The sequence below is a fragment of the Oncorhynchus tshawytscha genome, linkage group LG10 (genome assembly GCF_018296145.1).
Source record: "Oncorhynchus tshawytscha isolate Ot180627B linkage group LG10, Otsh_v2.0, whole genome shotgun sequence".
Taxonomy (NCBI): Eukaryota; Metazoa; Chordata; class Actinopteri; order Salmoniformes; family Salmonidae; genus Oncorhynchus; species Oncorhynchus tshawytscha.
This window is the reverse complement of record NC_056438.1, coordinates 58950917-58972766: the sequence shown is the minus strand read 5'-3', so window position 1 is coordinate 58972766 and position 21850 is coordinate 58950917. Positions and strand designations below refer to the sequence as shown.

Below are 21850 nucleotides of genomic sequence, written 5' to 3'. Positions count from 1 at the left end.
GCTGGACGCGATCAGTCCTCCTGTTCAAGTCCCCTAAGCCCTCTCAAATGAGGACACAGGAGGCGGCAGGAGGGGAGGATGAGGCAGATATGTGGCATGTCATTCCCACATGAGTCAGGGCGCATGCAGACCATGGTAGTTGAGCTCATATGCTATTTTTAAGAGCACATGCCAAAGTGCACTGAAAAGACCTTTGACGGCCATTTACATATCAATAATGACTGAGACAAAAGTTTTTAAAAACAACAACATATATTGTAAATACAAAATCATGTACCTACATTGAACCTACAAGGGTACATGAACCATCCTCTGGCTATTCTCAAAGTCTCTTAAGTCTCTCTTTCAGACTGCAGATAGTGTTTTAATCTGCTGGTAAATGGTGAAACTGTCACTGACATTGAACCCACGGGGCAGTGACAGGCGGTTGGCAGGACAATGAAAAGTGTCTCTGAAGTATTGACTCTGGCGGACCCTGGTGGATCGGACCCAAGCAAACTTTAACCAACTCATTATAAGCCTTTCAAGATATGATGAGTGTTCCTACAAAAGGGCACTCTTCGTGACAGGTTGGCGGCATGATTGGATTTTGAAGATTTTATACCTGGTGTGCTAACGATGTAATAACAATGAGTGTTATTTTGAAGTTATAGCTCAACCACTTAGTTCTGATATCATAAGGAGAGCAAAGGTCAAAATTATATTTCATATTTCACATTTCCAAGAGGAACAGGAATGAGCCAAATCCTATGACTACAAATAATATGGAGTTATAACAAGATCGTAGCAACACTATTCAACGCAAATGTTTGTGTTGGATCAGCTAGGTGTTTCAATCAGTCAATGTGACCTTATCAAAAAAATGGTTGGATGAGTGTGATAATGTTGATTTACACCAGCACATTCACCTGTGAACATGGCAATCTCTGCCGTTCCCCTTGGGAATTGGGAGTGGTGCTGTGGATGAGACAGATGGAAATCTAGGAAAATGGATGGCCAAAATGAGATGCATTATAACAAACCCGACATCCAGTTGAACAGAGATAACAAAGAAGATGAAACAGACAAAACTTGACAGTGGTAGATGAAGTGTTGGGGCTTTAGTAATGAGTGCTTGTATAAGTATGACTCACAGGAAAGACATTTGAAATTCCTGGACATTATCCCATAAAATCACAATGGAGCTGTGGAAGCCCGGTCAAGGGAATGGAGCCAGACAACAATGCTCATCTCTAGGCAAGAGTGGCATGTCCCTCAACAGTAGTTTGTGAGTCAGTGGGTGATAGTGAGGATTGTGTATGTGTGTGTGTTGTGGGGAGGGGGGTCATGGGGTTACAGTGTTCTTGGCCTTTTAAGGGAGGGCCAACAGGGGTTAAATATGATCTCTGCTATTGCAGGGATACAGTTCTGATGCCTCCATTCATCTTCACCTCTTAGCAGTGTTGAAGGTAAATGAACACTCCGTAAACTATTATCGAGTGATAATTATTACATACATTTAAATCTAATTGTAGGATTTATTACTGTTCTTTTGACAAATGATTAGTGGTGTAATGAGACATGTATGGTGGAAATGTAAAATGTAACATAAAGTAACCTTGAACTAATTTGGAATTCTCTCTTTCTCACAGTGCAACCATGGGTGATGCTGAGATGGCGGTGTTTGGGGCGGCAGCCCAGTACCTGAGGAAATCTGACCGGGAGCGTCTGGAGGCCCAGACTCGTCCCTTCGACATGAAGAAGGAATTCTTTGTACCAGACCCCGTGAAGGAGTTTGTCAAGGTGTCCGTCACCAGCCGCGAAGGAGACTTGGTCACTGTGCAGACGCAGAATGGGAAGGTCAGTGCTTTACTTCAAATGACCATGTTGAATTCTGCTTCCCTTTTCCCCCCCAGAACAAGGTTTGTTAAATCATGCAGAATTAAGTGGTTAATAAATCCTTGTTCATGTTGCAGGCCTTAATGCTCAAATCCATTTTGTTTTTCAAATCAGTTTTGGAATACTGAATGTCCAAACAGCAAGTTACAAATGACCAAATCGAATGTGTGTGTTCAGACAGCAGTCATTTGCTGACATAGCTACGCTAGTTGTCATAGTACTGACGGGTGTGTTGGCAGTGGTGGAGGTTGATTAGTGTAGGATGACCCTTCCAAAAGGGAGAGAGAACCCTTTTTGGTTCCAGTTAAAACTATTTCGGATTCCATGTAGAACTCTCTGTGGAAAGGGTTCTACATGGAACGTAAACGAGTTATACCTGGAGTTATACCTGAACCTTATTGGTTCTAGATAGCACCTTTATTTCTAAGAATATTTAACTCAGAAGTTATGTAGCAAGCTAAGGTGACAACAATGCCTGCCACGGACATTTCCCAGTTGCGTTGAATGTTCAAAATCATAGTGTAAGAACACTTTTAAAGCCTCAAAGGATAAGATGATCCAACTTTCAAAAGTAGTCCTTTTCGGCTAGCCTCAGTCGTCAACTAGCTAGGTAGCTGTTTAGCTTTCCAGGACAGGAATAAGATTTGTATCTGATTTCAAACCACCTTCAAATGCGATTTGGAACATTTTATTCCATTTTCTTTTTGGCTGTTCAGACTGCAAGAAAAATAACAGATTTGAATCGAATGTGAGTCACTTCAAACTGCCAATGTGAACAAGGCTTAACTGTCTTTACATAATCTCTCTGATTTCTCACAGACTCTCACCTTCAAAGACTCTCAGATTATGCAACAGAATCCTCCCAAATTTGACAAGATTGAGGACATGGCCATGCTGACCTACCTCCACGAGCCTGCTGTTCTGTACAACCTCAAAGAGCGTTACACAGCATGGATGATCTATGTGAGCACATGAGAGTCGCTTCATCATTACGTTCGAAATATGAATCTTAAATTGACAACTTTTTCTATGTAAATTATCCCCACCAAAACCATAGTAATACTTTCCAATGTTAGGCCTTAATTCTTCCACTTAAAATGTTATGCACTTTCAACTGAATATATATTTTACAGACCTACTCAGGGCTGTTCTGTGTCACTGTCAACCCCTACAAGTGGCTGCCAGTGTATGATCCATCTGTGGTCATAGCCTATAGAGGCAAGAAGAGGCAAGAAGCTCCTCCCCACATTTTCTCTATCTCTGACAATGCCTATCAGAACATGTTGACAGGTAAACTAAAATAGTTACTTTAGAAAATATGTAAGGGAATCATAATGATAATTAATTCTGATAATTGTATAAAATTGCATTTTTATAACCTGTATAGACCGTGAGAACCAGTCTATTCTGATCACGTAAGTAATCCACTACCCATTCTACTCACATGCTTTTAAAAAGTGTGTTATCTGTCATGTTACATAAGATAGTGTGATAAATGCTATTTTTCTTAAAGATTACTGTGTTTCCAGTGGAGAATCTGGTGCTGGAAAGACTGTGAACACCAAGAGAGTCATCCAGTACTTTGCAAGCATTGCAGCTAGTGGCGGGAAGAAAGATGCAGCCGCCCAAAACAAGGTATTCAATCTGAGACAGCTTTGACATGCATATTTTCATGATTGAGCAATTTTGTAGCTATTTGTAAAGCTAAGCATCTAACATGTGTTTCTATACCATTCTAAGGGAACTCTGGAGGATCAAATCATCCAGGCTAACCCAGCCCTGGAAGCCTTTGGTAACGCCAAGACCATCAGAAATGACAACTCCTCAAGATTTGTGAGTTTCTGATGGATATTCTTATACAGCATTAATCACACAAAAATAAACTAACAAAACTATTCTATTTAGGGTAAATTTATCAGGATTCATTTTGACACTCGAGGAAAGCTTGCTTCTGCTGATATTGAGACATGTAAGTCCAAAGATAACAGACTTTGAAAAATCAGAGAGAAATTGTCAACAGTGGCTGTAAGAAATGTATTTGTCTACTGTTCTAAATCACCTTCTTTCCAGACCTTCTGGAGAAGTCTCGTGTCACTTTTCAGCTGAAGGCTGAGAGGGACTACCACATCTTCTATCAGATCTTGTCAAACAAGAAACCTGAATTACTGGGTCAGTACCACAATTAGATAACAATGGTTTATTGACTGCATTAATTTGTGTAGTGTAATAATAAGTAATAGCATATCTATATTTGTCTTTCTATGTCTCTCTCCCCGGCCTCATGGGTATACAGAGATGTTGCTGGTGACAGCTAATCCCTATGACTACGCCTTCATCTCCCAGGGGGAGACAACTGTGTTGTCTATTGATGACGCTGATGAACTGATGGCAACAGATGTGAGTTAATTATTCACCGTCACTCTGGCCCCTGAATTTTGGTATTTTGGTATTCTTTCATTTGGGAAAACAAAGTGTTGTCTTGTTGAATTTCAAGCCAGCTTGTTCTGTTGCATACAACACCAGACAAAGTTTGGACACACCTACTCATTCAAGGGATTTTCTTTATTTTTTATTGTTTTCTACATTGTAGAATACTAGTGAAGACATCAAAACTATGAAATAACACATATGGAATCACCAAGAAAGTGCTAAACAAATCAAAATATATTTTGTATTTGAGATTCTTCAAAGTAGCCACACTTTGCCTTGATAACAGCTTTGTACACTCTTGGCATTCTCTCAAACAGCTTCACGAGGTAGTCAACTGAAATGCATTTCAATTAACAGGTGTGCCTTCTTAAAAGTTAATTTGTGGAATTTATTTCCTTTATTAATGTGTTTGAGCCAATCAGTTGTGTTGTGACAAGGTAGGGGGGTATACAGAAGATAGCCCTATTTGGTAAAAGACCAAGTCCATATTATGGCAAGAACAGCTGAAATAAGCAAAGAGAAACAACAGTCCATCATTACTTTAAGACATGAAGGTCAGTCAATCCGGAAAATGTCAAGAACTTTGAAAGTTTCTTAAAGTGCAGTCGCAAAAACCATCAAGCGCTATGGTGAAACTGGCTTTCATGAGGACCACCACAGGAAAGGCAGACCCAGAATTACCTCTGCTGCAGAGGATAAGTTCATTAGAGTTAACTGCACCTCAGATTGCAGCCCAAATAAATGCTTCACAGAGTTCAAGTAACAGACACATCTCAACATCAACTGTTCAGAGGAGACTGTGTGAATCAGGCCTTCATGGACAAATTGCTGCAAAAGAACCACTACAAAATGATACCAATAATAAGAAGAGACTTGCTTGGGCCAAGAAACACAAGCAATGGACATAAGACTGGTGGAAATCTGTCCTTTAAAACCCCCCACTGATATCTCCAAATTGGAGACTTTTGGTTGCAACCGCTGTGTCTTTGTGAGACGCCAATTAGGTGAACGGATGATCTCCTCATGTGTGGTTCCCACCCACCGTGAAGCATAGAGGAGGTGTGATGGTGTGGGGGTGCTTTGCTGGTGACACTGTCTGTGATTTTTTTTCAATTCAAGGCACACTTAACCAGCATGGCTATCGCAGCATTCTGCAGCGGTATGCCATCCCATCTGGTTTGTGCTTAGTGGGACTATCATTTGTTTTTCAACAGGACAATGATCCAAAACACACCAGGCTGTGTAAGGGCTATTTGACCAAGGAGAGTGATGGAGTGGCACATCAAATGACCTGGCCTCCACAATCGCCCAATCACCCAACTTTGGGATGAGTTGGACTGCGGAGTGAAGGAAAAGAAGCCAACAAGTGCTCAGCATATGCGGGAACTCCTTCAAGACTGTTGGATAAGCATTCCTCATGAAGCTGGTTGAGAGAATGCCAAGAGTGTGAAAACTGTCATCAAGGCAAAGGGTGGCTACTTTGAAGAATCTAAAATATATTTTGATTTGTTTAACACTTTTTTGGTTACTACATGATGCGTTTTTTCATAGTTTTGATATCTTCACTATTATTCTACAAAGTAGAAAATAGTTAAAGTAAAGAAAAACCCCTGGATGAGTAGGTGTGTCCATACTTTTGACTGGTACTGTTTGTCAAGTAAACATTGTAGCCTACCCTGTTCATGGTTTGAAATAATAATATCCCCTATAGTAGAGTGGTTATTACATCATGAAATGTCAGTGGGGGTTTTTAAATGACCAATTCTTACTACTACATCGCTTTGCTCTTCTTTTCCTCCACAGAATGCTTTTGATGTGCTGGGCTTTACTCAGGAGGAGAAAAACTCAGTGTATAAGCTGATTGGTGCCATCATGCACTATGGCAACATGAGTTTCAAGCAGAAACAGCGTGAGGAGCAGGCAGAGGCTGATGGCACTGAATGTGAGACCTGGCTAAAAGCCAAAAGCATTGAGATGAAATAGTTCTGTGAATCCATGGGTAAACTCACTGGTTTTCTTTCCCAGGTGCTGACAAAGTCTCATATCTCATGGGCCTGAACTCTGCTGACCTCATAAAAGGTCTCTGTCACCCAAGGGTCAAAGTAGGGAACGAGTGGGTCACAAAGGGGCAAACTGTCCAACAGGTGAACTATACCGTTGGTGCCCTTTCCAAAGCTGTGTATGAAAAGATGTTCATGTGGATGGTTGTGCGAATCAACCAGTCATTGGAGACCAAGCAGGCTCGTCAGTACTTCATTGGTGTACTGGACATTGCTGGTTTTGAGATATTTGATGTGAGTTTATAAATAGACAATTATTATCAAATATAAATTTAGGCTCTCAAAGAACACTATCAAGTAATATTCCCAATAGGAACCTTTATGTGAAAACCTAACTATCTAACCATCTATAATTGCAGTACAACACCTTTGAGCAGCTCTGCATCAACTTCACCAATGAAAAGCTGCAACAGTTTTTCAACCACCACATGTTTGTTCTGGAGCAAGAGGAGTACAAGAAAGAGGGAATTGAATGGGAGTTCATTGACTTTGGCATGGACTTGCAGGCTTGCATTGACCTTATTGAGAAGGTAACTGAAATACTGTAAAGGCAAGTGAGCCGTTAACTGCATCTATGGACCAAATTAAATATTATATGATACATACTACTAAATATGATTGTATCAGACAACAACCTCTCAGTAGAGTCAAGTGAACTATCTTACCTCTACCTTCTTCCTCTCAGCCAATGGGTATCATGTCCATCCTTGAAGAGGAGTGCATGTTCCCCAAGGCCAGCGATGCTACCTTTAAAACCAAGCTTTACGACAACCATCTTGGAAAATCCAACAACTTCCAGAAGCCCAGGATAATCAAAGGGAAACCAGAGGCCCATTTTGCTCTGGCTCACTATGCTGGTACTGTGGACTACAACATCAGCAACTGGCTGATGAAGAACAAGGATCCCTTAAATGAAACTGTTGTAGGACTGTACCAGAAGTCTGCAATGAAGTTACTGGCTATCCTGTTTGCCAATTATGCTAGTGCAGACTCAGGTATTGTACACTTGGTCAGATATTCACATTTCAATAAGACTGATCTTCATAAAGAGTAAAGCACAAACTCTTCATGGGTGCCTGAATGACTGAAGGATTTCTGTAGGCTTAATTTCTTAATTTTCTAACTTCAGCTGACAGTGGGAAGAAGGAGAAAAAGAAAAAGGGATCATCTTTCCAAACGGTGTCAGCACTTCACAGGGTATGTAGTTGCATTGTTTTATACAGCAAAATATTATTTGAAAATGAAATAATTTCCAAAATATTGCTATTTTTAAAACAAGCTATAGAAAGATTGTTGCAATTTCAGTTTCATTCACCAGAAAAGACAGAACAAATATTACAACAAAAATGATGGTTAAACTCAAATATCCTAATTGATAAAAAACATATTTTTTTAAAGGTGCAATCTTTGTAAATTATATCATAAATAGGACTGGTGGAGTTATGTCAAACATGAAGCTAACAAAAATGTATATAAAAGTCTGCTCTACCCCAAATTAAAACAAACTAGTTGCAGCATTACCACAAAAATGGAAGAGGCAAGTGGAAGGGGGAGAAAGTAAGGAACTTGTCAGTCGGCCCTGCATTAAAGACCAAAATTGTTTAAAGAAAAGTCTGATAAATAAAAAAGTATTGACAGCTGTGCCATATAGATTGCAAAATAGTTAGGGAGAGATTTTCGATCTACCGATTCCATGGCACATGGTTTATAAACTGATACACAAAATGAAGCCGGGTGAAAAATTTAGAGTTTTTCAATTTTAATTATTATACAAAATTCCTGCAACCAATAGAATGTTATATATACGGGGAATACAACCATCCCAGCTCTGCAGAGACAGAATCATTAGTTTTGGTACAGTTCATATGTAGTTTGTTTTTGGTTGCAGGTTAAGGAATGGCTGAAGAATTGCAACATTTACCTCGATCTAACTATGCAAATAGCAAATAGTGATTTGAAAAGTCATAATCAATCGACCAATAATATAATAAAACTCTTGTAAAAAATGTGTATCTTTAATTTACAACCTGTAGAAACTATGAGAATAGAAAGGTTCATAACTTTTGTGAAACAATCACAGCACAGTTGAAAAATATATGGCACACAGTAATCAAAAACTGGATGGTCTTCAGAGATAGATGGGAGGGGTTGAGTATAGCTGAAGGATGGGACTTAAAAACAAACAAAAGATAACTATTGTAAAATATACTGTGTCTGTAAAATGTATATACTGTACTATGAATAAACTGGATGAGGAAGCCTAAGTGTTGTTGTCCATTAGTTTACCTTAATTAGGGGAGGGGTGGTAGGGTTAGGGGAAAATATTAATGTAAAATATATATTTATTTACCTAGGCAAGTCAGTTAAAAGGATCCACCCATTTATTTCAATTTTCGCCTAAAATGACATACCTAAATCTAACTGCCTGTAGCTCAAGCCCTTAAGAAAGGATATGCATATTCTTGGTACCATTTGAAAGGAAACACTTTGAAGTTTGTGGAAATGTGAAACGAACGTAGGAGAATATAACACAATAGATCTGGTAAAAGATAATACATAGAAAAAAACAACTGTTCTTTTGTATTTTTTTTGTACCATCATCTTTGAAATGCAAGAGAAAGACCATAATGTATTATTCCAGCCCAGCTGCAAATTACATTTTGTCCACTAGATGGCAGCAGTGTATGTAGAACGTTTTAGACAGATCCAATGAACCATTGCATTTCCATTCAAAATGTTATATCAAGACTGCCCAAGTGTGCCAAATTTGTTTATTAATAACTTTTCATGTTCAAAATTGTGTACTCTCCTCAAACAATAGCATGGTATTTTTTCACTGTAATAGCTACTGTAAATTGGACAGTGCAGTTAGATTAGCATATTTAAGCAACCTCATGCTAATCGCATTAGCCTATGTTAGCTCAACCGTCCCGTGGTTGGGACACCGATCTGGTAGAGTTTCATTAAGAACAAATTCTTATTTACGATGATGGCCTACCAGAAGGCAAAAGGGATTGCATGGCAGCAACACATGCAAACACAGCATGGTAGCAACACAACATAACAACAACATGATAGCAACACAACATGGCAGCAGCACAACTTAGTAGCAGCACAAAACATGGTACAAACATTATTGGGCACAGACAACAGCACAAAGGGCAAGAAGGTAATAATAGTGAAGACATCAAAACTATGAAATAACACATATGGAATCATGTAGTAACCCAAAAAATAGTTAAACAAATCAAAATATATTTTAGATTTTAGATTCTTCAAAGTAGCCACCCTTTGCCTTGATGACTGCTTTGTACACTCTTGGCATTCTCTCAACCAGCTTCACCTGGAATGATTTTCCAACAGTCTTAAAGGAGTTCCCACATATGCTGAGCACTTGTTGGCTGCTTTTCCTTCACTTTGCGGTCCAATTCATCCCAAACCATCTCAATTGGGTTGAGGTCAGGTGATTGTGGAGGCTAGGTCATCTGATGCAGTACTCCATCACCCTCCTTATTGGTCAAATAGCCCTTACATACCTTGGCGGTGTGTTGGGTCATTGTCATGTTGAAAAACAAATGATAGTTCTACTATGCACAAACCAGATGGGATGGCGTATTGCTGCAGAATGCTGTGGTAGCCATGCTGGTTAAGTGTTGCTTGAATTCTAATTAAATCACAGACAATGTCACCAGCAAAGCATCCCCACACCATCACACCTCCTCCTCTATGCTTCACGGTGGAAACTACACATGCAGAGATCACCCGTTCACATACTCTGCATCTCACAAAGACATGGTAGTTGGAATCAAAAATCTCACATTTGGACTCATCAAACCAAAGGACAGATTTCCACCGGTCTAATGTCCATTGCTCGTGTTTCTTGGCCCAAGCAAGTCTCTTATTCTTATTGATGTCCTTTAGTAGTAGTTTCTTTGCAATTTCTTTCTTTGCAATTTGACCATGAAGCCCCGATTCACACAGTCTCCTCTGAACAGTTGATGTTGAGATGTGTCTGTTGCTTGAACTCTCAGAAGCATTTATTTGGGCTGCAATTTCTGAGGCTGGTATCTCTAATGAACTTATCCTCTGCAGCTGAGGTAACTCTGGGTCTTCATTTCCTGTGGCGGTCCAGTTTCATCATAGCGCTTTATGTTTTTTTGCAAAGAAGGAAAGAAATTCAACAAATTAACTTTTAACAAGGCCCACTTGTCAATTGAAATGCATTCCAGGTGACTACCTCATGAAGTTGGTTGAGAGAATGCCAAGAGTGTGCAAAGTTGTCATCAAGGCAAAGAGTGGCTACTTTGAAGAATCTCAAATATAACATATATTTTGATTTGTTTAACACTTCTTTGGTTACTGTCACGGTCTTCCTCCTCTTCATCTGAAGAGGAGAGGCGAGAAGGATCAGAGGACCAAAATGGAGTGTGGTATGTGTTCATAGTGAATATTTAATTAAAGAAAGTACTGAACACTGCATACAAAAACAATAAACCAGTAAGGACCGTGAAGCTACAAATGAGACCTGTGCTGACACAAGCAACTAGCATAGACAATCACCCACAAACAAACAGTGCAACCCAGGCTACCTAAGTATGATTCTCAATCAGAGACAACTAATGACACCTGCCTCTGATTGAGAACCATACTAGGCCGAAACATACAAATCCCCAAATCATAGAAAAACAAACATAGACTGCCCACCCAACTCACGCCCTGACCATACTAAATAAATACAAAACAAAGGAAATAAAGGTCAGAACGTGACAGTTACTACATGATTCCATATGTGTTATTTCATAGTTCTGATGTATTTGCTGTTATTCTACAATGTAGAAAGCAGTAAACATTTTTTTAAACTTTTGAATGAGTAGGTGTGTTCAAACTTTTGACTGGTACTGTATTTATATTTACCAAAACAAATCTATGAGGGATTGGAAATTATGCAGAAAATTACATTGATGGAAGTCACAATCTATTTGCAATATTAAAGCTGATCTTCCCCCTTAACATTTTTTTCTGGTAAAACTTTGGTAACTGTGGGAATTCACTCTCTACCACAGGAAAACCTGAACAAGCTGATGACCAACTTGAGGTCTACTCACCCTCACTTTGTGCGCTGCATCATCCCCAATGAGACCAAGACTCCTGGGGCCATGGAGAATCCTCTGGTGATGCACCAGCTGCGCTGTAACGGTGTGCTGGAAGGAATCAGGATCTGCAGAAAGGGCTTCCCGAATAGAATCCTGTATGGAGACTTCAGGCAAAGGTATTGTAAAATATAATACAGTTCTATCCCATTTTAATCTTGTAACACATTTAAATATTATTTACCAGTTTCCTTCTTACAGATATTGCATATTGAATCCTGCTGCTAACCCTGAGGGAACATTCATTGACAGCAAGAAAGGAGCTAAGAAACTGTTGGGTTCGCTCGACATCGATCACCAGCAGTACAAGTTTGGACATACCAAGGTAAGATTCAAAGCGCAAGGCATGGATGAAATCCTAGGAGTTTTGTACTGAAGCGCATTGTTCTTGACTTTTAAATTACATTTCACTAAAATATTATTTTTGCTAGGTGTTCTTCAAGGCTGGCCTTCTGGGTCTATTAGAGGAGATGAGAGATGAGCGCCTGTCCAAAATTATCACTGGTATTCAAGCCAGAGCCCGTGGTGTTCTGTCACGAATGGAGTATAAGAAGATCCTTGACCACAGGTATTTATATTGATACGCTATAAAATGTAGACATCTGAAGTAGTTTTTCAGTTTATTCACATAGCACTGGTGTGGGAATATAGTCCCATGCATGAGCATGTTAAACTTACCAATGGTTTTCTTCAAGGGAGGCATTGCTTGTCATCCAATGGAATATCCGTGCATTCATGGTGGTCAAGAATTGGCCCTGGATGAAGCTGTACTTCAAGATCAAGCCTCTGCTGAAATCTGCTGATGCCGAGAAGGAGTTGGCCAACTTGAAGGTAGAATTCATCAAGCTTAAAGAAGCATTTTCCAAGTCTGAGACTCACAGAAAGGAATTAGAGGAAAAGATGGTCTCGCTTCTACAAGAAAATAATGATCTCCAGCTTCATGTCCAGGCGGTGAGTTACATTTATAATCACATTTCCAAAAATGATAATGTTGTGGCTGACTGTGGTATCAAGCTTTGGTCTTCAACAATCTACTACAAAATCTACCGTACGTACATCTTTACCAAAAAGCTATTTTTCAGTACAGGGCGGCAGGGATACTGACATGTCACACAACTTCAATTACACTGCGCTGTCAATTGTATGTTGTTTGTATGTTGTTTGTATGTATATATTTACGAGGTGTTTGGCAGGAGCAAGATAATCTCTGTGATGCAGAGGAGCGATGTGAGGAGCTGATCAAAAACAAGATCCAGCTTGAGGCCAAAGGCAAAGATCTGATGGAAAGACTGGAGGATGAAGAGGAAATAAATGCAGAACTGACTGCTAAGAAGAGGAAGCTGGAGGATGAGTGCTCTGAGTTAAAGAAGGATATTGATGATCTGGAGCTCATTCTGGCTAAAGTGGAGAAGGAAAAGCATGCCACTGAGAACAAGGTAATTCTTAATGGTTGAATCTGTATGAAGAACACAAAACATTTTTTAAAAGGTTAAAAGCAGTGTGCTCAGCCTACACTACCGGTCAAACGTTGAGGAGACTAAATTACTTGGTGTGTTCCCTTAGATTGTAAACGGTCATGGTCAAAACTTATATGGTACCAGTCAAAAGTTTGGACACACCTACTCATTCAAGGGTTTCTCTTTATTTTTACTACTTTCTACATTGTAGAATAATAGTGAAGATATCAAAACTATGTAATAACACATATGGAATCATGCAGTAACCAAAGAATTGTTTAACAAATCAAAATATATTTTATATTTGAGATTCTTCAAATAGCAACCCTTTGCCTTGATGACAGCTTTGCACACTCTTGGCATTCTCTCAACCAGCATCACCTGGAATGCTTTTCCAACAGTCTTGAAGGAGTTCCCACATATGCTGAGCACTTGTTGGCTGGTTTTCCTTCACTCTGTGGTCCAAATCTCAAATTTGTTCTTCAAATTTGGACTCCAGACCAAAGGGCAAATTTCCACCGGTCTAATGTCCATTGCTCATGTTTCTTGGCCCAAGCAAGTCTCTTCTTCTTATTGGTGTGCTTTAGTAGTGGTTTCTTTGCAGCAATTCGACCATGAAGGCCTGATTCACACAGTCAACTCTGAACAGTTGATGTTGAGATGTGTCTCTTACTGAACTCTGTGAAGCATTTATTTGGGCTGCAATTTCTGAGGCTGGTAAGTCTAATGAACTTATCCTCTGCAGCAGAGGTAACTCTTCCATTCCAGTGGCGGTCCTCATGAGGGTCAGTTTCATCATAGCGTGTGATGTTTTTTACGACATGAGTTCTTAAAGTTCTTAAAATGTTCTGTATTGACTGACCTTCATGTTTTAAAGTAATGATGGAATGTTGTTTCTCTTTGCTTATTTCAGCTGTTCTTGCCATAATATGGATTTGGTCTTTTGCCAAATAGGGCTATCTTCTGTATACCCCCCTACCTTGTCACAACACAACTGATTGGCTCAAACGCATTAAGGAAAGAAATTCCACAAATTAACTTTTAAGAAGGCACACTTGTTAATTGAAATACATTCCAGGTGACTACCTCATGAAGCTGGTTGAGAGAATGCCAAGAGTGTACAAAGCTGTCATCAAGGCAAAGTGTGGCTACTTTGAAGAATTTCAAATATAACATATATTTTGATTTGTTGAACACTTTTTTGGTTACTACATGATTCCATATGTGTTATTTCATAGTTTTGATGTTTTCACTATTATTCTACAATGTAGAAAGTAGTAAAAATAAAGAAAATCCCTTGAGTAGGTGTTCTAAAACTTTTGACCGGTAGTGCATGTTGTCTGTTCACAGGTGAAGAACCTGATTGAGGAAATGGCAGCTCTGGATGAAATCATTGCCAAGCTGACAAAGGAAAAGAAAGCTCTTCAAGAAGCTCACCAGCAAACACTGGACGACCTACAGAGTGAGGAGGACAAAGTCAACAATCTAACCAAGGCCAAGGCTAAGCTAGAGCAACACGTTGATGATGTGAGATCCTATTTAGAGATTAGATGGTCTTTAAATGGAAAAAATGCTAACAATCAGCTAGAAATTGTAATTTGCTTCTTATCCTCTGAAGCTTGAAGGGTCCCTTGAGCAAGAGAAAAAGGTGCGAATGGATCTTGAAAGAGCCAAGAGGAAGCTGGAGGGTGATTTAAAGCTGTCCCAGGAGAGTGTAATGGACCTGGAGAATGATAAACAACAGCTAGAGGAACGCCTCAAGAAGTAAGATTAAAATCATCACAAATTATTACATTCTACTGCAAACAAATGCATAAACGAGCTACCAATGAATTATTCCACTGATTCCACAGGAAGGACTTTGAAACCGGTAATCTTATCTGTAGGATTGAAGATGAACAGGGCATAATAATTCAACTTCAAAAGAGGTTGAAGGAGCTTCAGGTAATGAAAAAGTACGACATCCTTAATCGATTTTAACTCTTCAACCATTTGTATATTTTACCATGATGATGCCATTTTGTGCTAGGCCCGTGTAGAGGCACTGGAAGAGGAGCTTGAGGCAGAAAGAACTGCCCGAGCCAAGGTGGAGAAGCAAAGAGCAGACTTGGCCAGAGAGCTGGAGGAGATCAGTGAGAGGCTGGAGGAGGCTGGCGGAGCCACTGTGGTCCAGATTGAGATGAACAAGAAGAGGGAGATGGAGTTCCAGAAACTCCGCAGAGACCTTGAAGAGGCCACTCTGCAGCACGAGGCAACAGCTGCCTCACTCAGAAAGAAACAAGCTGACAGTGTGGCTGACCTGGGGGAGCAGGTAGACAACCTTCAGAGAGTGAAGCAGAAACTGGAGAAGGAAAAGAGCGAACTTAGGCTAGAGCTGGATGATGTCCTCTCCAACATGGAACATGTTGCAAAGTCAAAGGTAAAAAAAATCGATCTAAGTGAAAGTACAACGTTTTTTTCCATTTGGTCACTGTTAACCTCTTGAATGGATTTTTTCTTGTCTTTCATCTTGAAGATTAACTTGGAGAAGTTGAGTAGAACTCTAGAGGACCAAGCCAATGAATACAGGACCAAGTATGAGGAAACCCAAAGATCCCTCAATGACATTACAAATCAAAAAGCCCGACTTCAAGCCGAGAATGGTAGGTAGAATAACTTTTGTCTCTGGATATTGCAATAAATACTCTGAATGAGGTAACAAGATAAAGTATGTTCCTCAACCTCTTACTTTCTAGATGAGATTGGAAGACAGTTGGAAGATAAGGAATCTCTGGTCTCTCAGCTGACCAGAGGAAAGAATTCCTATGGTCAACAGCTTGAAGATCTAAAGAGACAGCTGGAGGAGGAAGTCAAGGTAATTTAGACCATTCATTTTCTTATTGATAAATGATGATGCCCTCGTCATAAAATGAATCCCATCTGTCCTTGCTCCCTTCAGGCAAAGAATGCACTATCCCATGCAGTGCAGTCTGCTCGCCATGACCGTGACCTGCTTAGAGAGCAGTATGAGGAGGAGCAGGAGGCCAAGGCTGACCTGCAGCGTGGCATGTCCAAGGCTAACTCTGAGGTGGCTCAGTGGAGAACTAAGTATGAGACTGATGCCATTCAGAAAACTGAAGAACTGGAGGAAGCCAAGTAAGGAATGAGTGCTATATGTTAGAATTCTAATACCTGCTAGATAGAAGCAACATTTCTCTTTGTACAGATAGTGAACAAATACTCAATGGATCGAGTCCAAAATAATAAATTCCAACTCTAAGTAAATTTACTATTACTTAGGAATTGGTATTTATTATTTTGGACTCGATCCCTTGAGTATTTGTGTGAGCCTGAAGTTTGGAGAAGCTATGAAATGATATGCCACATTTTCTACTTTGTCTCTTCATCTACAACTCAGGAAGAAGCTGGCTCAGCGCTTGCAGGATGCTGAAGAAGCTGTGGAGGCAGTGAACGCTAAGTGTTCCTCCCTGGAGAAGACCAAACACAGACTGCAGAATGAGATTGAAGATCTCATGGTGGATGTGGAGAGGTCTAATGCTGCTGCTGCCGCCCTGGACAAGAAGCAAAGAAACTTTGACAAAGTATGCAATGCAGTTCTGCAATTTACACGTGTATCTGAATTCCTGAATTCTACACAGCAGAAACAAAATAATAGGCTTACTACAACACTTATAAAGAGTCATGATTGAAGTCAAATGGCTGCTGTATTATATCATGTAGATCCTGGCTGAATGGAAGCAGAAGTATGAGGAGTCTCAGTGTGAGCTGGAGAGCTCCCAAAAGGAGGCCAGATATCTGAGCACTGAACTCTTCAAGCTAAAGAACTCCTATGAAGAATCTTTGGATCAGCTGGAGACAATGAAGAGGGAGAACAAGAACCTTCAAGGTGAGCAAAGAGCTCTTTGTTTGAAATGTTTTCAGCTCTGCCAATGTTCGCATCCATGCACTGAAGAGCAAACAGCTCTTTTATGAAACAAGGTTCTGCAAGTGCCCAATATAGTTTTCATATTTCTTCATTGCAACACCTTTTTCTCAGAGGAGATAACTGATCTGAGTGAGCAGCTGGGTGCGGGAGGAAAGACAATTTATGAGTTGGAGAAGGTCCGTAAACAGTTGGAGCAAGAGAAGGTAGAGATCCAGGCTGCTCTGGAGGAAGCTGAGGTAAGAGTGCAATTTCAAATCTTCCCTGGTTCTGTCTGGATTGGCCATTTTACATCAACAACTGTCATTTTCAGTTTGAATCTTCTGATGTGTATTCTAGGCCTCCCTGGAGCACGAGGAGGGAAAGATCCTCAGAATTCAGCTTGAGTTAAATCAGGTCAAGGCTGACATTGATCACAAGTTAGCTGAGAAGGATGAGGAGATGGAGCAGTCCAAGAGAAACCTGCAGAGGAACATTGATACCCTGCAGAGTTCTCTTGAGGCCGAGTGCAGAAGTAGGAATGAGGCCCTCAGGCTGAAGAAGAAGATGGAGGGAGACCTCAATGAGATGGAGATCCAGCTTAGTCAAGCCAGCAGGCAGGCAGCTGAGGCCCAAAAACAGATGAAGAGCGTTCATGCTCATCTGAAGGTAAATTAAAACAGATTGCCATCTGACTGGGCACAAAGTGGTTGAATCAACATTGTTTCAACATAATTTGTCAACATATTGTGATGTGGAATCTATGTGGAAAATACATTAGATTTGAAAAAGTAATCAACATAAACAGTTTTGAGGGTGAAATTTCAACCACAGGATTATGTCATCATGGTAACCAAATTTCAACATAATCAAACATATAAAAAATGTTGAATTTGTACCTTTCAAACAACGTCAGATCTTCAACGTTATATTCACTATAAAACTTTATTTTCTTGAAAGGCTGGGCAGCACCTCCTACTTGAGCATTGATTTATCTACAGCTACACTTTGGTCTCTCATCCAGGGTTTTACCCAAGTTTAGCTATAATATTTATCACTGACTATTACTAATGTGCTATCTTGAGAATGATTGTTGAGAGATCTCAACATAAAAATGAAATATATTCACTGTTGCTATAGAAGTCATTCCAAAGGTTAGTTTAACAGAGGAAATTAAATATCACCATACTATTTAGGCCTATATAGCATTTGCAAAGTCATCAACAGCTATTGTTTCAATTCAACCCAGAATTCAACTAAAAATAGACAATACAATAGACCTAGGGTTTCAAGCTCTATTTCAAATGTAACGATTTTTAGTGATATTGAATTGTGTTTGGTTGCCAATGCAACCAAATTTCATCATTTGAAGGAGATATCTATTCTGCTTGGATAGTTCCATCTGTGCCAATTATTCGAGTTTTAATTCCAGTTTGTCTACAAATTAATTAATGGCACATATTGAACTATCCAAGCAGAAGACATCTCCTTCAAATGTTGATATTTGGTTGCTTTGACAACAGACCACAATTCAATATTACTTTTGTAATAAAGTAAATAGCCTAAAGTTAAGGCTATCTTAAATACTAATGTAACATTCAACCTTAAAATAAGTAGCACATCCATGGCCACATTGAGGTTACTGTAGATATAAATTTCTTCCTATGTAATCATATAAGGCATGCATGTTCAAGATAGCATGCATAGGTCGTCACAGGTCTGTGGAGATCTTCATAATTGCTGCAGAATCTTAAACAGCATTGATCACTTACACCATATGCTTTTAATGTAATCTCAACTGCCATCCACGTCACTTGGTCTGCTATTAGATGAAGCACAGTAATAATGATCGGTTGTATAAATAAGCAAACTATCTGACATTGTATTCCCATTTGAACTTTGCTGTGCTTTTAAATGGTTGAAAGCATGATAGACATAAATCAAAAATATGACATTGTTTTTTCATTGGAATTTGGTTGTGCTTTTAGATGGTTGAAAGCATGGAAATTCAACTAACTTTTGGCTGTCTTTTTGAGTGGGTGAATATAGTTTGTAATCTCACTGATCAACATCCCAACCGAATATTACCCAATTATCCACATTGAAATGACATGGTGTGCCCAGTGGGATGGTGTGCCTAGTAGATACTGCTCAAAATGAGGTATCTCCAACCTTGCATATTTCTCTCTAGGATGCCCAAATCCAGTTGGATGACTCTCTCCGTTCCAATGATGATCTGAAGGAGAACATTGCCATTGTAGAGAGACGTAACAATCTGATGCAGGCAGAGCTGCAGGAGCTAAGAACCTGTCTTGACCAGACTGAGAGAGGCCGCAAGCTGGCTGAGCAAGAACTGCTGGATGTCAATGAGAGGGTGCAGCTGCTGCACTCACAGGTAAAGTATAATCACTAATTATGGATTTCCTGCTGTAGCTGAACATTGTTACAAAGTTATTTTCTTAAAATTTATGAATAGAACACTGGCCTGCTGAATCAGAAGAAGAAACTTGAGGCTGACACCGCCCAGTTTCAGACTGAGGCAGAAGAGGCAGTGCAGGAGTGCAGAAATGCTGAAGAAAAGGCAAAGAAGGCCATTACTGATGCTGCCATGATGGCAGAGGAGCTGAAGAAAGAGCAGGACACCAGTTCTCACCTAGAGCGTATGAAGAAGAACATGGAGCAGACCATCAAGGACCTGCAGCACCGCCTGGATGAGGCTGAACAAATTGCCATGAAGGGGGGCAAGAAGCAGGTGCAGAAGCTGGAGGCCAGGGTAAGCATAACTTTACATTACATATTGTACATGTGCATACTGTACATCAGAAGACACAAAAAAGTAATACTGCACCCTGTAACATGAATGTTATTTCTTTGTTGTGACAGGTGAGGGAGCTGGAGAATGAGGTTGAGGCTGAGCAGAAGAAGTGTGCTGATGCAATCAAAGGAATTCGTAAATTCGAGAGGCGTATCAAGGAGCTGACCTACCAGGTATCTTTACTAACTCCATCATTGGCTGTCCAGTCTTTTGACCTGATAACAAATGGGGTGAACCTTTTTTTTGTCTGAAATTTACAGACTGAGGAGCACCGTAAGAATATGGCCAGTCTTCAAGACCTTGCCGATAAGCTGCAGCTAAAAGTAAAATCCTACAAGAGAGCTGCAGAGGAAGCTGTAAGTGTGGACTTTATGCATTCATTCTTTAGGTACTGTCCACCTGTATTAGCTCAGGCTACATAATGTTTGTTTTGTTTCTGTACCACAGGAGGAACAGGCTAATACTAACCTGACCAAGTTCCGCAAGATACAGCATGACCTGGATGAGGCCAAGGAAAGGGCCGACATCGCTGAGTCTCAGGTCAACAAGCTGCGTGCCAAGAGCCGTGATGTTGGTTCCAAGGTTAGAATTTCTGTAAAATATATGATCTATGGTTTCTGACCCTGGCAAATGCCAAACAATGTTTCCACTATATTTTAATAGATGTTTTTTATCTTTTGATGCCAAATTTCTACTCACTGGCTGTCTCTCTTTGTCTCCTTTCATTACAACATTCCCTGACATTCCAGAAAGGATTTGATGAAGAGTGAGGTTTTGGACCCTTCGGAAAACCATGTTTCTGCTGTGTGTGGTAGTGTGGAATAAAATCTCTTCAATCAGTCTGACAATTAGGTCTCTTACATTGTGTCCCAGGTACCTATCCTTGGTCAGGAATTGTGTGGAATAAAATCTCTTTAAGCAGTCTGACAATTATGTCTTTTCCATTGTGTCCCATTTACCCATCCTTGGTCAGAGAGATTGAATGCTAAATTATCATCACCAAACTAGAGTATTTCGAAACATACTGAATGCAGGTTACAGTTTTTTGTCATCAATCTTGTTCTGGAGGCAGTTCTGCAGAGTTGTCACTAGCTGGTACAGCCACAAAGTCATACAATCTGATTTTTAAACTAACCCTAAGCTTAACCATAACCACTCTAATGCCTAACCCTAACTTAAGACCAAAAAGCAAATGCTTGTTTTCATGAATTTTTACAATAAAGCCCATTTTGACTTTGCAGCTGGCCTATTTCTAGGAAAATCACAAAATTCTGCCTCCAAAAAAAACCTAACGACAATAAATGTCAACCTGCATATTGACTGCTTACTGACATTTTTAAGACTTAATTTACAAATATTTTCCTATTCCTACTAAACAAAAAAAGTGTATAGGGTAGGACATGACCTGATTAATTAGCCAACTCTTTACCATAGCCACTTATCTACAGTATATCTATATCCATGACCATCTAAGACAGTTGGAGTGTGATGAGGCTATCTGGGGTATCATGAGGTCATAAGCACCCTCTTTGACATTGGCACAGGGATAAGGTTTAGAGTTAGAAGGGAACTCTAGAGGGGCCAAGCAGGGGTGCATTGACAGACAGAAAAGGCATGGGGAGTGGGGTGGGGAGGACTGTTAGGTGGATGGGCTTAAGTGTTTGAAATGTGAGCTGACGATAGCTAAAATAGAGAGATTAACCAAAACCGTGTTCTCGAAATAGAGCCTTAAGGAAAGCATCAGGGTGTCAAGTTCGCACAATAAACCACCTCAAATAGAAATGTTCCTGCACAGCAGGAAATGCAAACTTATAAAGTAAGTGAGGTTAAAAAGGCTTCTAAAGATTATAATTTCCATTACAAAAATTCAGACTTGATTTACCCTAACAGAACATGTGTCAACCTTAAAAAATATTTTAATTAATTATAATTCACATATATATGTTTTTTTTATTTCACCTTTATTTAACCAGGTAGGCTAGTTGAGAACAAGAAAAGCAGTGCGATACAAACAACAACACAGAGTTACACATGGAAAAAACAAACATACAGTTAATAATACAATAGAAAAAGTCTATATACAGTGTGTGCAAATGAGGTAGGATAAGGGAGGTAAGGCAATAAATAGGCCATAGTGGCAAAATAATTACAATATAGCA

The 21850-nt window shown here is 39.8% G+C and overlaps 1 protein-coding gene across 1 annotated transcript; it reads left to right on the top strand.

The window, feature by feature from the left end:
• Positions 1–1363: 1363 nt before the first annotated feature.
• LOC112260537 (myosin-7-like) lies at positions 1364–20638 on the top strand. Its single transcript, XM_024435725.2, has 37 exons — positions 1364–1448; positions 1632–1839; positions 2698–2841; positions 3012–3168; positions 3266–3293; positions 3408–3513; positions 3619–3711; positions 3784–3847; positions 3949–4047; positions 4172–4275; positions 6112–6250; positions 6334–6602; positions 6728–6898; positions 7054–7363; positions 7498–7565; positions 11432–11637; positions 11720–11843; positions 11950–12086; positions 12214–12469; positions 12712–12954; positions 14326–14502; positions 14594–14739; positions 14829–14919; positions 15005–15394; positions 15491–15617; positions 15711–15829; positions 15914–16110; positions 16373–16556; positions 16696–16861; positions 17012–17136; positions 17237–17545; positions 19068–19271; positions 19353–19649; positions 19760–19864; positions 19952–20047; positions 20139–20273; positions 20441–20638. Exons 2-37 carry the CDS (start codon positions 1639–1641, stop codon positions 20459–20461), a joined length of 5808 nt encoding a protein of 1935 aa, XP_024291493.1. The 5' UTR covers positions 1364–1448; positions 1632–1638; the 3' UTR covers positions 20462–20638.
• Positions 20639–21850: the final 1212 nt, after the last annotated feature.

Bases quoted from the DNA above. Each gene is read 5' to 3' on its own strand.
- LOC112260537 (XM_024435725.2), top strand. From the start codon at position 1,639: ATGGGTGATGCTGAGATGGCGGTGTTTGGGGCGGCAGCCCAGTACCTG. The intron at 14,503-14,593 runs GTGAGATCCTAT...TATCCTCTGAAG, and splicing joins TAGAGCAACACGTTGATGAT to CTTGAAGGGTCCCTTGAGCA. The intron at 20,048-20,138 runs GTAAGTGTGGAC...TCTGTACCACAG, and splicing joins AGAGAGCTGCAGAGGAAGCT to GAGGAACAGGCTAATACTAA.